The 14,442-nt window shown below is 42.7% G+C and overlaps 1 protein-coding gene across 3 annotated transcripts in view; it reads left to right on the forward strand.

Annotated features, from left to right (window-relative positions):
- Positions 1–14,442, forward strand: part of tnrc6c2 (trinucleotide repeat containing adaptor 6C2) — a 54,510-nt gene that overhangs the window by 28,947 nt on the left and 11,121 nt on the right. For 2 of the 3 annotated variants that reach the window (XM_026303642.1, XM_026303644.1), the window contains 11 exons: positions 4,497–7,034; positions 8,272–8,475; positions 9,021–9,187; positions 9,309–9,386; positions 9,700–9,757; positions 10,016–10,158; positions 10,496–10,642; positions 12,057–12,197; positions 12,743–12,862; positions 13,226–13,309; positions 13,851–14,133. In XM_026303642.1, coding sequence (XP_026159427.1) covers positions 4,497–7,034; positions 8,272–8,475; positions 9,021–9,187; positions 9,309–9,386; positions 9,700–9,757; positions 10,016–10,158; positions 10,496–10,642; positions 12,057–12,197; positions 12,743–12,862; positions 13,226–13,309; positions 13,851–14,133 — 3,963 coding nt within the window. The remainder of the gene's footprint in view (positions 1–4,496; positions 7,035–8,271; positions 8,476–9,020; positions 9,188–9,308; positions 9,387–9,699; positions 9,758–10,015; positions 10,159–10,495; positions 10,643–12,056; positions 12,198–12,742; positions 12,863–13,225; positions 13,310–13,850; positions 14,134–14,442) is intronic. The other variant, XM_026303643.1, reaches the window with a different exon arrangement.

Consider the following 14,442-nt stretch of genomic DNA (forward strand, 5'->3'; position numbering starts at 1 on the left):
GGGCACCCAGCAGTCGTCCAGACAAGTTCCCATGAGCAGGTGCTGGAGTGGGGCTCTGTTAGACTGTGGGAACTGCAGCCCAACAGCTGTTTGCTGGTCACCCAGAGAGAAGCACTTTGGCTCAGTGCTGCTGAAACACTTGGCCCTTTATTTGAGCCTTTTTGATGTGCAGGTAAAGCTGTTTGAGTGTTAAATGCTTAGCATGGCTTTTGGTAAGAATATATATTTTTTTTTTGGGGTTGTATCCCTTCAAGTACTATCTCCATAAAAATCTGTGTCTACTGTTAAAAAAAATATCTACCACTTAAATATTGGGTTCTATCTTTTCAAATCACCAAATAATCAGACTTCTTGGCCATAATGAAGACAGGGAGATATAGATTGCCCCTTGTGCTCAGGCTGTGCCATACACACAACCCCCTAGTGCCTTCATTAATCCAGGCTCTTTCAACGAAACCAGAGAAATCACCGTGGTCTCTTTTCTCTCATCTCTCAGCAAAGGTAAACAGACATGAGGGATGAGCTTTTAAAACCTCCTGTGACCATCTAGTCAGCCTTTCTTTTAGTGTGTGGCTCACTGTCAACCTAAAAAAAATAATTTATTGCTACACACTCAGTCTGTTGTTGTTTTTTCTCCTAACATGTCCCTTTCTTTATCCTTGCTACTGCAAGTGCCGACCCCTCCCCCAAGACTTTCTTCCATCTCTCCTTGCCACCCTCTCCCACTCTCTTTCTGTCATCCTGCCTTTCATTTCATTCAAAGGGGAGGGGAGGTATTTAATTCTTGGCTACCTGCCCATCTCTATGATGGCAAGTCGCCTCATTATTTTGTTTATTTCTGCTTTAGTTCTGGCGAGTTCCGATGTGTTGTTGCTGTTGTCTATTTTCACATTTTCAGCATAAGCATTGCTGGTGTACTAATCGTTAGGACGATTCTGTTATTATTTAATTGTAGTCCAGGTTCAGTCCTATGTGCATGCATGGACCACTGTTGGAAGCATGAGAAGGCACAGAGGGCCCCTTTGTTTTTATTTTTGACCCTTTTCATTCACAAAGCGTAATCAGAGACTGCCCTCCTAATTGCCACCAACCACATTACTGACACATGATTGCAAATGGTGGATGGAAATAATTGTTCCCTTTTCTTTGTTTTTCATGTTCAGCTTGCTTTTGCCCCACCCCCTCCCCAACCAAATCACTGCTCTGCCAAGAATCAGCGAGACCTTTTCTGTTGGAATGTCTGGGAAGTCAGTTGAAAGGGGAACAATTGAGGCATGTTGAGGTGTAAGGAAAAGAGCCTGTTTTGCATAAGTCCACACATGCGTGTATGTACATGGGGGCACACACACACACACACACATACACCATAGCATTTACACCTATACAGTACAATGTAGTTCACTATAATAACACTACTGTGATGGATGTGACTGTTGTAGTGTATATAATTTTGCACACAGTGAAAATGACTGCACACACCTTTGGTCCAGGGCACTGCTCAGTCACCCAGTGATTTGTGGTTTGACTGGGCAGCTCTGGACATACTAAAGAGGATGTCTGCTATTTCTTATACATGCATGGATCTGCATAAGCATCCGAGAGCAGTTGTGGTTCATCTCTCCCCAGGTATTTTTCCATTCCCTCTCCCTCTCCTTCGTTGACCCTTTATATCCACCGTGGGCAATGCACACTCCTTCTCTTTTTGTTTCACGTGGGTTTTTTGTTTGATCGTAGTGTCTGTGACAGGAGTGATAAAAAGATGGATGCTTTCCAGACTTTGATTAGTTTATCATGCAACCATTTTTTTTCACTCTTCAGGAAACAAAATGCACAAAGAGACAAACGGAGATGAAGCTAGGGATTGAGATTGGCCAAACAGAATTTTCCTGCTTCTGAGCTTCTTGGCTCTGTTTCAGGTCTGATAAATTCCCACTCTTCTTTGCTTTGAAAGCAAAGCATCGACCTATCTGGGAAAGGCAGAGAGAGAGTAACATTGGTGATTTTCAGTGGTGCTGTCATTTTTTTTTTTTTTTTTAAATGAAACACAAAAATAAATAAATAAACTCACATGCCACTGTGTACTTACACTGGCAACTGAAACTGGCTCTCATTCTTTTGTTTACAGGTTGACTGGGTGGTAAGCAGGCATGCGATGCGCCCAATCAATGAATCTGAAATGGTGAAAAGGTGCCAAATCAGCATTTTGTGAAACACTTTACACATGCAGCTGTGGTGGAACCCAAACCACATTCACTTTTGGGGTGATATTTGATAACTGAACCCCAATTTAGATTCATTTCTAGTCAGGAGTAAAAGTCATGCAGGTTAGTGTGCAGGCATTACTGTGTGGTCTGTGTATCTATAATACAAACTAAAATCAGGCTTAGTAGAGTGTTGTCAGAAGACAAAGAAAAATCTTGGAAAGTACAACTAAAAGCTTTCTAATCGTCTTTACGTTTGAACAACAACTAGTTTCTGTCAAAAATATTGCCACTGGTACATCACTTGTGAGGTATCATCTTTGATGTGATGTTTCTGTACCCTTTTTATGATTGCAACTAGTTGCAAATTGAATGTCTTCTAGTGCTGGTGTGTGCCATCATTCTGACTAGCATGTGTGATAAGGCTGCCTGGATAGTAGAGATGAATATGTTGAGGCAAAAATTGCATTCACAGCCACATGTATATTATGTGTATGTGTTCACACTTCTCAAACAAATGGACTGTTCCTTCATCTGACCACTGGTTCTTTGTCTCATGATGGACCACTTCTAGTTATTATCGAAATCAGTGAAACAATCTGATGGATGCTAATGAAAAAGTAATAGAAGGTAAGGCAGCCTAATTACCAAACAAGGCACATATTTCACAAATATAATTTAGAATTAATTATAATTAAGGTTAGTGATCCACACTTACTGCTGGTGCTCAGGAGGGTAGCCAGAAACATATTATTGCCTATTAGGCTTCTAATGCTTATTTAATATGACAGCAATATTTATATGGGCTGCATTTTTTTCTGAATTATGGAAAACAGCAACTCAAGATAAATATCATTGATGCCTTTCATTTTGTCTTTCATGTACACATTTTACTGTTTTATATTACACATTCAATTTCTTTTCCTCTCCAAAAATAACTGGTTGAATTTCTACCATCTGCTTGGTTGGCCTGTGTGCTTGTGATGTGTGTAGCAGTAAGGCAGCCTTTTTTTAAAGCCCATTATATGAGGCCAGCGTCGTGGTTTGGATGTTTGTATGCTGGATCAATTTCCTCCCTGCTCTCACCCACTAGCATTAATAAGGTCATTGATTAGCTGCCTCCCACTGATTGATTACCCCTTTACAACATCGACGCAGTCTATTATTAGTTACCCTCTGATGGGATGCTTCTATGCCTAATGAAAGTGCATGTGTGTGATATTAATGTTGATTAGAGAGAGAATTGTTGGAAAAGCTCTGTTTTTTGATAGTGTGGTACTGAGTTTGTAAATAATGTTTTTATGTCTTGTATGACTTGTATGTATTCCTTAGTTCTCTGATCACAATTAAAGAAAGCTCACAGTTAAATGCACACGTTAGGCATATGCAAGGTAGTGAGAAGCCACTAGAGACACACACACACACACATTCTCATACAAGTTTGTAGGAAGTGTTTTGTGATTACTTAGTGCAATGCAGCTAAGGGAGGAGTAGGCTCACACAGAGCGTAGGTAGTGATGGATGGGAAGCCGTCTTGGATTCATTCCTATAAATGAGCGGCGTTCCACTTGGCCTCCCCTTCCCAACCCCAGCCAGTGAGTCCAGGATGGAGACGGATGGGCCTCTCACTGCTGGGTGTTAGAGGAGAGCAGAGGGGAGAGGGGGAGAATTTAAAGGGTGAAAGAGCACATGGACAGAGAGGTGGAAAATATTATAATAGATAAGAGAAGCGAGGGGGAGAAGGAAGTAAGGGACAACACAGGACAGCAAGGAAGGAGGAAATGAGTTGAAAAAAGGAAGCTAAGTGAAAAATCAGGGGAAACGAGAGGGTGACAGAAGGATGGGTAAAAGAAAGAATAAGAGGGCTACATCTCCATGTTTCTGTTTGGTTGACTGCACTAGGGCAAAGATATATGGATATGCTGTAGCTGATATAACATGTAGCAGGCTTGGCTGTGCATTTTGATTATGTGTGAGTTGTGGAACATGTAAGAGTGCAAGTGATAAAATTGGTCTGTGGAACTAACACGGGTTGTATTACACAATGTTCCTTTGTGTCAGCAAATGTATTTTTTTCTTTTGTCTCTCCACTCCCCCCTTTTTCCCCTCAGTGTTTTTTTCTCTTTAACTCTTGGTCTTTGGCCCTGTTAATCCAGCTCGTCTTTATCTCTTGTATTTCTGAAATCCACTTTTGTTTTTCTTTTTGACAGACTCTGCCTACCTGCTGTGCTGTATTACTCTGTCACCCTTGGTCTAAACCTCTTTTCCTTCTCTCCCTCCATTTTTTTTCTTCAGACATATCGCTACAGAGCGGCCCTGGTGCCCAGTATGAGACCTCCCATTGGGGAACCTCTTTGTCAGCTGACAGCTCCTCCAGTGCCAACAGCTGGGACACAGTGATTATTGACGGAAGTGACACAGAAGCTTGGCCCTCAATCAGCCGCAGTAGTGACCTCAGCCACCCTGCAGCACCAGAATGCCCCTTGGGCTCAACTAGTTCAAACGCAGACATCGGCGCTGTCCCTCCCGCCAGTAGTAGTAGTAGTAGTAGTAGTAGTAGTAGTAGTAGTAGTAGTAGTAGTAGTAGTAGTAGTAGTAGTAGTAGTGGTAGTTTTCTGAGTATGGCCACAGGTGCTGCAGGCCAGCAGGCCCACTACCCCGCTCTCAAAGCTAACAGTAACATGATGACGGGACCTGGGTCAGCAAACACATTAGCTGGTAATAGAGGCTGGGGCTCAGATGGGAAACAAGATGGTATTAATGGTGGCCGTGTAGGAGCGCCCAATAACTGGGGCTCTTCCAATTTTAACTTGAATCTCAATCCCAATGCCAACCCGTCGGCCTGGCCTGTTCTGGGCCATGAGGGTAGTGGAGGCAGTGGTATTGGTGCCAATGGGTTGTCCAACTCCTCATCTCTCCCACCAGGTATTAATGGCAATGGAAACATAGGAAATGGGAGCCTGGGAGGTACAGATAATGGTGGGGGAGGTTGGGTTGGAATGATAAGTGCAAATGAAAATGATCAGCCGCACCCTTCAACCAACACAAGCTTGTCTTTCAATATGGAACCTTCTAACCTTAACACTGATGGACCAAACCACACTAAACAACAGCAGCAAGCTCAGGAGCCTATGAGTCCTATCCATGGTTTAACTGGCTGGGGAGGCCAGTCACCCCCTGAATCATCCCAGCTAAATGGGGACACAACAGGCAGCTCTGTGTGGGGTAGTGGAGACAATAAGGCAGCTGATACCCCCAAGGACTCAGGCTGGGACTCAATGGCCTCTGGAGGCCTTTCTACGTGGGGCCGTCAAGGCAGTGGTGGCGGAAGTAGTGGAAGTGGAGGTTGGGGTGACTGGGGTAAATCCTCTGGTGGAGGAGACACATCTAAAGGCTGGGACTCAGTAGACGTCGGTAGTTCTGGCTCAGGCCAAGAGCAGCAACTTAGCTCATGGGGTCAGCAGCCTGGGACAGCCCCAGCAAGCGAGGGAAGCGGAGACAGCAGTGAAGGCCGATCTCACCATAGAGACAGGTCCTCTAGCATGGAATTTGCTCCTGTGCTACCCCGACAGGACCTGGACCCTAGGGTGCTGAGCAACTCAGGTTGGGGACAGACCCCCATCCGGCAGCACACTGTATGGGAGATGGAAGAAGCCAACTCTGATGATGGGGAAAGCAACAGCAGCTCAGACACCATAGGAGGCTTGAGCTCTAATGGTGGACCCACTTCCATCAATGGAGGTCCCATAAACATGGGCCCTAGTCAGAGGCCTGGATCTGGAGGAAAAAGTGACAGTGAAGGGTCTTCATCCTCTGGCTGGGGAGGCCCTCCACCTCAGCCAATACAGACTGGATCAGGATGGGGAGAACCTCCACAATCACTCAGCAAATCCTCAAATGGCACTACTAGTAGCTGGGGAGACCCTTTACCTACCAGTGGTCCTAAAAATGGGGGTACACCATCCTGGGGTTCTGAGGACAAGTCACCCAGCTGGGATGATGGCCCAACGAAAAGCCAGCCTACTTGCTGGGGAGAGGGCTCCAAAAGCTCTCATGGTTGGGGGAATGGTAATGGGGGTTCTAACGGATCCAGCACAGGAGACTGGGGAGAGCCAGAGGCAAAGAACAGTGGGTCCTCCAGCAGCATGTGGGAAGGAGAAGGAGGGAATGGAGGAAATGGTGGATGGAAGGAAAGCCCCAGAGGAGGAAATAGAGGAGGAGGCTGGAGTAAAACTGCTCCTCCTGTGAATAATAGCAGCTGGGGGGAGACCTCACGTGCCAATGGCCTAGTGCAGGGAGGCTGGGGATCTTCCAAGCCCCAGGAAAGCAGCAACAGCAGCACTGGGAGTGGAGGTGGTGGCAGCATTGGTTCGTGGGGTGGTCCTGGTTCTGTAAAACAGAACACCCCTGGTTGGGGAAATGTGAACAAACAAGACCAGGGCACAGAGCCCACTGGGTGGGAAGAGCCCTCCCCTCCCTCCATTCGTAGGAAGATGGAGATTGATGATGGAACATCCACCTGGGGTGATCCCAGCACTTACAACAAGACTGTTAACATGTGGGATCGAAACAATCCCACTAGTAACCCAGGCAACAGTGGACCACCTGCCAGTAAGAATGGCGGCATGATTATGCCCAACAATAACAACAACAATCACTCTGTTAGCACTGGCAACAACAAATACCATCATGCTCACCTCATGCACCACCATGACCATCATGGCCAGCCCCCAACTCACCTGCAGCATCATGGAAACAACAATGGGTCACCTAGCAATGGAGCCTCACATCCTGGTGCAGCCCCTCAAGGTAGACCCCCCCTCGCAAACCCAGGTAAAAGTTGTGCTGTTATAGTATGCTTATTGAAATCAAAGTAATATTTGATATTCTGAAATAGTTTAGGAAGTTCATGACCTCTGTAAATAAACTGTGTAACACTGAGATGTTTCAAAATGCTGTTTAATGTATCAAGCTGATTTTTCTTAAACAAGAATCAAAACCTGATCAATTCAATTCAATTTATTTGTATAGCACCACATGAACATGAATAATTTTATTATATATTATATTCAAAGAGAGCTGGTCTTATTAATTAAACCAATGAAATATGAAGATAGACAGATTTTTAAAAGTGTCGTTTTCATTCATTAACACAGAAAGTGATAACCATCAAGGAAAAGTATTCTTGGTAATTATGGTTACTCTAAAAGATTATTCCCTCAAAGAATTTTCTTACAATGATAATCCAGCAGATAGTCTCTCTTTGTGCAGGTCAACCAAGCTTAAGTTTATGCTGCAGCTGATTCAAATAAGTCTTTGTGAAGACAAAGGCCATCCATATAGAAATGGCAGAGCTTTTAAACCAAACCACTCATCTTCTTTTGCTTATCAATGAAATCATTGCCCCCTGCTGTTTGCTATTTGCACTGCACCTACTATGTGGCATAATGACCACCTCAAGACACACTCGTGCTAAGCACAGTTATACCTAATCAACCATCTCTACTGAAGCCAATATGTATAGAGAGAGGACATGAAAGAGAAGAGGTTTCACCCACTTTCTTCCAACTCCTACACACACACACACACACACACAACCTTGATGGGGCAGACTGAGCTAGTCAAAGGCCTGCTGCTTTCATTAGGAGGCTGGCATGAAAGGGCTCTATATATAGACAACTTGGCACTGGCTTAAATGACAGGCTTACTGTTACTCTCTCTTATCAACATGTCACTGCAGCTCATCATGAGGGATGGTGTGAGGAAGAAAGACAAATATTCAGTAGTTTCTAGCACTGTTGTGCTGTTCAGTTGATTCATTATCATTTTGAGTACAAGTAATGTAATGTGCATAGATGTTAGTGGAGATTTCAAGGCCTCAATAAGGCCAAGGAGCTCACAGACAATCATACATTTATATCCTTACTACATCTTTACATTGTTTACTACTCACAGAGGTACTTAAGGGCGTGTTGTATAACTACAAGATAAAACTTGCAAAGAGATGAAGATTTTATTTTAGTGAGAATCACTTGATCCTGCTTTTAGATAATTAACTTTTTTCTTTTAGGTTGGGGTGAACTTCCCAGTGTTCAGCCCAAGTCGGAGCCTTCTTGGGGAGAGCCAGCAGCTCCAAAATCAACTGTGGACAATGGCACCTCTGCCTGGGGCAAGCCCCCAGGTGGAGTAGGAAGATGGGGGGATGGTGGCCATGAGCCATCTGGAACCTATGGCAGGGCCAATGGACCCCCAGGTTCTGCACCCTGCAAACCAGGTATCGCTCACAGATGAATGATATTGGCAGACACAGTAATGGAAGACGTCACCCATTGGAAAACAGCATAGCCCACACATTGTAATACTCTCAGTGGTGTGTTCACTGCCATCGGTCCTGGGTCATAGTTTGAAGTTAGTGGTGCCATAACCCCTGTAAAAATTGATGGTGACTCCCAGTATATATGCCTGAACACGCTTCAGTTAACAGAACAAAAAGATGAAGTTTCTTCCAAACTGTACCATTTGTGCCAGTTCTGACAGTTTTTGATGGCGTTAGTGGGATTAAACCAATTCCATGCCTCAGTAGGTCTTTATTTCTGCTGTTTGTGTAATGTTGAAAATGATAGAGGTAGGTGTTGTGCAAAAATGTTAAATGGCAATACTGGCACCGAGTGGTCAGATTGAAAATTACCTGCTGCTTTCTCTGTTATGGCTTGTGTATTCTCAAAGTGCCTATAGAATATTCCACGTACACTCAAATACTGAAACCAGCTGTTTTTCATTTCTCATATCGTCATTCTCTGTTTCATGTGTCTTTTTCAGGTCCCAAACCTATGCAAGATGGCTGGGGAAGTGGAGCAGAGGAGATAGGCATGTCTACCAGCCAATGGGACACTGAAGACGGGGACATGTGGAATAGCCCCACCTCCCAGGAGAGCAGCTCCTCGTGCAACTCTTGGGGCAATGGACCCAAAAAGGGCCCAAGCAAGGTCAGGGAACACTTTTTTCATAAACATGCTGGCAGGTATTAATGATTGGAACTGTTGTCATTTAATGAAACTTTACTGTAGGTCCAGTTAATTAAAAGATACTGTGTTTGTATGTTGTCAGGGAAAGATGGGGAACAAGCCAGATGAGGCCTGGATTATGAATCGTCTGATCAAACAGCTCACTGACATGGGCTTTCCGGTATGGAGGGCAGAATATTTTGAACAAGGTTCTCACATAGATGCATAGCAATGATTTTTCTTTTTTTTTTTTACCCAAGTAAGCCACAAATATGAGAATTTTAAATGTTCAATGGAATAAATGATCATCTGCTGTACAGAATAGAAACAAATGAAGATACACACTATCAACACTTTTAGTTAAGGGGGAAATTTAACTGGTGTAATCTAACGTATTTACTTGTTTGACAATAAGTAGAGTCATCTAACCTTAATAAAACCTTTAACACTTCCTACAGTTAAAGCATGATCACCGTGTTACCCATATGTTACAGAGAGACCCTGCCGAGGAGGCTTTGAAGAGCAACAACATGAACCTCGATCAGGCCATGAGTAAGTTCACCAACACGTGTATTGTGCATGTCTTGTAAAAACTAATATGAGATTTTTTTAATTAGTGCAACAGCATAAATATGTAACTTTTTTTCATTTAAATTCATAACTCAGTACTGGTGTTACATCCCTTTAATTAAGTTTGGAAGGATTTCAAGCCATACATTTAAAACCCAGCACTTTATCAGACGCAGTGCATAAAATACTGTCATGACTAGATTTCATAATAACCCCTGTCATCCTCCCTTCTCCCTTTAGGCGCTCTGTTGGAGAAGAAGACGGACCTGGACAAACGGGGAATGGGCATGTCTGATTACAGCAACGGTATGAACAAGCCCCTGGTGTGTCGGCCCTCTGCAATCTCCAAAGATCCTTCCGACCGCACCACCTTCCTCGACAAGGTACAAAAATGAGCAGAAAACAGAACCCGGGATTTTTTTTCCTAACACCTATTGGAAATAATAGCAAAAAATGATTGCAACAAAAAGAACACACACACACACAAATTTCACAGCACTGTATCTTTTATTTCTACTTTAGGCTTTGTTTTTATATTTATATTTCACTTTGATCTATTTGCTGTTTGATTTTACACATTTTAATGTGTTAAAAAAAAGGTTAGAAGAGTCAGAGCTCTCTTCTCATCCTTAGTCATTCATGTCTGCAATGTGAAACAAGTAACATTTTATTTCTGTCTCTTTACCCGACCATCAACCATTTCTTGTTGTCCTCATCCAGGATGGTGTTATGTCAGATGATGCCCCCCCATCACCGTTTCTGCCTTCCCCCAGCATGAAGCTCCCCCTGGCTAACAGTAGCCTTCCTGGGCAGGGTCTGGGACAGAGCAGCCCGGGGCTGGCCATGCAAAACTTGAACAATAGACAGGTGAAATTATACTACACAATGTACTTGCCACTGTTGGTGACACACACACATTATTTTACAGTAGAAATAAAACTGTATTAAAAAGCTTTGTGACACAGGATAATGCATAGTTAACATCATCCAAATTAGTTTTTTGACAGTGTAGAGAAAAACAATATGCAGCACACTATTAACATAGATACATATAGTCTGTGGTCCTCAATCCAAAAATGTAAGCATTTTAGGACTCAAACACCTTTTGTACTGCAGGACAATATTCTGGTTGTGTTACCAAAAACATATTCAGTGCACAACATAATCTTACACTCTATGTTTATCACTCTGCCAGTTCATAACCATTCGTTTTAAAACTGAAATCCTTTGTGCAGGATTTAGGAGTATGTGATGTAGTGATGGTAGCTACAGATAAATTGAATTCATTCTACACACACCTCTCTTACCAGTACAGAATTTCTTTTCTATTGCTCACTTCTGTGTGTGTGACCTTGCCTGAAGTGCCCATTGAAATCAGATGGTTCTGCTCTATCAAATATCACCCCAGAGGCAGTCATGGCCCAGAAAAACTACTGTATGTCCTTGAAGCCCAAACAAAGGCACTCAGAGCAGGTCTTTTTTTATTAATTACATTTTTTCTTTTGCACTCAATAGAAAGACCTCTTCATCAACGTGGAATCAGAAATCTGGAAATATGAAGCCTCCTTTTACAGGCTGATTGTTTTGGGACATTTGACATCTATACATTTATATCTGACGTGACATTTATAACCTAACAACTAGCTGTTCTGAGATAGTGTTCAGTACATGCTTTGTTGCACAAGACAGTGTAAGGTTACAGTAGACCTTGAGGGTCAATGCTTTTCTGAGAAGGGGAGTTTTGATGTCTGATTTGAATGTCTGAGGGACGGAGGTGTTGCATGCTTTATGATGTACATACTGAAATAATCCTTTATGCAGATTTCTAATTTTGGGCTATATAAATAAGATTTTCCTTCAAACCTATAGCTGTTACACTCAGACTAAAGAAAGGGGAGCTCAAACACAAGGGCAAGCAGTAGTAAAAAAAAAAAAAACAGGCACACGATCACAGACTTCATTCCAAACTGATGTTCTGCAGCAGTGCACTTTCTTCAGGGAGAGAAAATCATTTTTACCTTGATTTGAAAAGGTTTTTAGATATTGCTACAGGGGATGGAAATGTTACCAACCCAAATAGGCTTTCGAGTGACTAGGTTTTTTTCACGTATTGAATGGACCCATTAAATTTATAACCTTGACAGTCCTCAATTGGTCAAGAATATAAACATTTCTCTTGATATCAGTGTCTCAGCTTTATAGCTATGAAATTCCTTTAGAAATTTAAATAAACCTGAAAGTTTTTAAGAAGGTTCATTATGCCTTTTTGACGTGTGCATAGATACCCAGTGGAATGTTTGGCAGTAGTGGAGCAGCACAAACCCGGGCCATGCAGCAGCAGCCTCCTCAGCCACCAGTGCCACCTCTCAGCTCCTCCCAGCCTAGTCTACGTGCTCAAGTGCCTCAGTTTCTCTCCCCTCAGGTAAATACACATACATGACAATGGGCGTGAAGGATATCTAACATAGAGATTTATCAGTTCATAGCACACAGGATTGGTTTTACACTGGCTGTCCTATGGCCAGGGAATACTGTCACAGTTACATGTCAATTCATTTTTAACCAACCTGATTAGACTGAAATAAACACTCAATTGACACTCAAAATAGCAAAAATGTTGTTTTTTTTTGTACCTATTACAGCTATTTCTTAAACCAGTGAATTTGGGTGGAATTTATGCTGCAGCATATTTATGTTGAAATACTCTTAAAAAGCTGTTAACTCAGAATAGTGACTTTCTTTGCTTATATTTATTCATATCATTTTCAGATTGAAGCCAAAGCTGGAAGTATTTAGTCTTCAGACTCAAAATTTAATATAAAAATAGCAGAAATACAGTGTAATGAAAAGAAGACAACTCCAACATTATTAGTATATGATTACCTTGCCAAAAGCTGCTCTAGTGCAGCTGTTTTGACTAACTTGTCATCTTCTGTTCCTGCCTCCCCATTGTTTTGTTCCCTCAAGGTCCAAGCACAGCTCTTGCAGTTTGCAGCAAAAAACATTGGTCTGAACCCTGCACTTTTAACCTCACCAATAAACCCTCAACAAATGACCCTGTTGTATCAACTTCAGCAATTGCAAATGGTGAGTCAACATTTCTCCTTCTCTCCCTGTTTGTTTGTATCTCAGCTTGTGTTTAGTGGCCTGAGGTAGAAAACATGTGCTGTGGACTTTAAGAGGTCATGACCTTAACCTAAATGGAATGGAAACCCAGTCAACCATACAATACCAAAACATCATACTAATTGTAATGTCTTGATGGTAGTTTTGAATTAAAATCCTGATACTGACCAACAGACATTTAATGTAGAATTTAAAAAGTGTCCCTTCGAGAATACGACAAAAGATTTTCTAGATGTAAGAAAGTTGACCCCTCTCTCTTACTCTGTTGTGTTTTAATGTCTTTTTTTTGGTTAATGTATTGTGCTTTTGGTCCTGTTCATTCAGGCGTACCAGCGTTTACAAATCCAACAGCAGATGATGCAGGCGCAACGCAATGTTTCCGGCCCCATTAGACAACAAGAGCAGCAAGTGAGTTAACAGGCACATTATCACACAAAATGTGTGATCATAAAGATAATTCATTTTATGCGTGACCACATGTGAGCACTGACGCAAAGCACTGTGTCACAACTTCATGTTTTCCCAAGAGTCTCACAAGCTACCACAACAAACAGAGGAAAAAAGCAAGTTGCACAAACATTTAAATATCTGCATGTGTACGTGTTATTTCTCATTAAATATGAGTCAACGCTGTGAAAATAAGAAAAAGCTGATAGATGAAGATAAACGAGTTTCACCATTTCCCTCACCTCTGCCTTTTTACAATATTTTCTTTCTGTATTATCTTTCCTTCCACCTTGGTTCTCTGGTTTCACTTCTTCTTTTCGCACATCAACATTTTGTCATGTTTTGCTAATAACCTCAAATTGTTTTTGTTCCTCCTCCCTTTTTCTTCTGGTTTTCCCATCCATTTTTCTTTTGCCATTACATAATTTGATTCCTCACTCTCATAAGAGAGTACTCCCTTTTATGATACATCACGGTGACAATAACAATTTTTTCCTCACAGGTTGCACGTACAATCACCAACATGCAGCAGCAGATCCAGCAGCACCAGCGTCAGCTCTACCAGGCGCTGCTGATGAAGCAGCAACTTCCTTCTCATTCCTCCTCCTCTTCCTCTTCCTCCTCCGCTGGTCTGCATCCCCCCGGTGGCCCTGCCGGGGGCCCTGGCTCCGGCAAATCAACCCTGGACCCTTTCACAGGCCCACACCAGGCTCCGGGCCTTGCCGACACACTGCACACCAAAGAGCCACCATCTTCGCCAAACGCCTACAGCACCTACCCTCTCTGTGAGTCTGGGACAAGATTGAAAAGAATTTTCTGTCCTCACTGCAGCAAAATGTGGCCTGCTTACTGAAAGCAGCAGTTTTCTTCTGCTAACTCTTTCCTTAAGGTAGCAGCACTGTCACGCAGATATCTGATCTCGTGCCATACAGTTTGACCATTCACCCTTCATCTAAACATTACGTCAGCCGTGAATGAACATAGCCAACCAAAAACATCAGTCCTTAGCCAGTTTTCTTTGAGAAATGTAAATTAACATTTCAGTGCTTCCGTCTTCTGACATTTCGATACCTTGACTGTCACCCCAGTCAAGA

Source organism: Mastacembelus armatus, chromosome 1 (genome assembly GCF_900324485.2).
Source record: "Mastacembelus armatus chromosome 1, fMasArm1.2, whole genome shotgun sequence".
Lineage (NCBI taxonomy): Eukaryota > Metazoa > Chordata > Actinopteri > Synbranchiformes > Mastacembelidae > Mastacembelus > Mastacembelus armatus.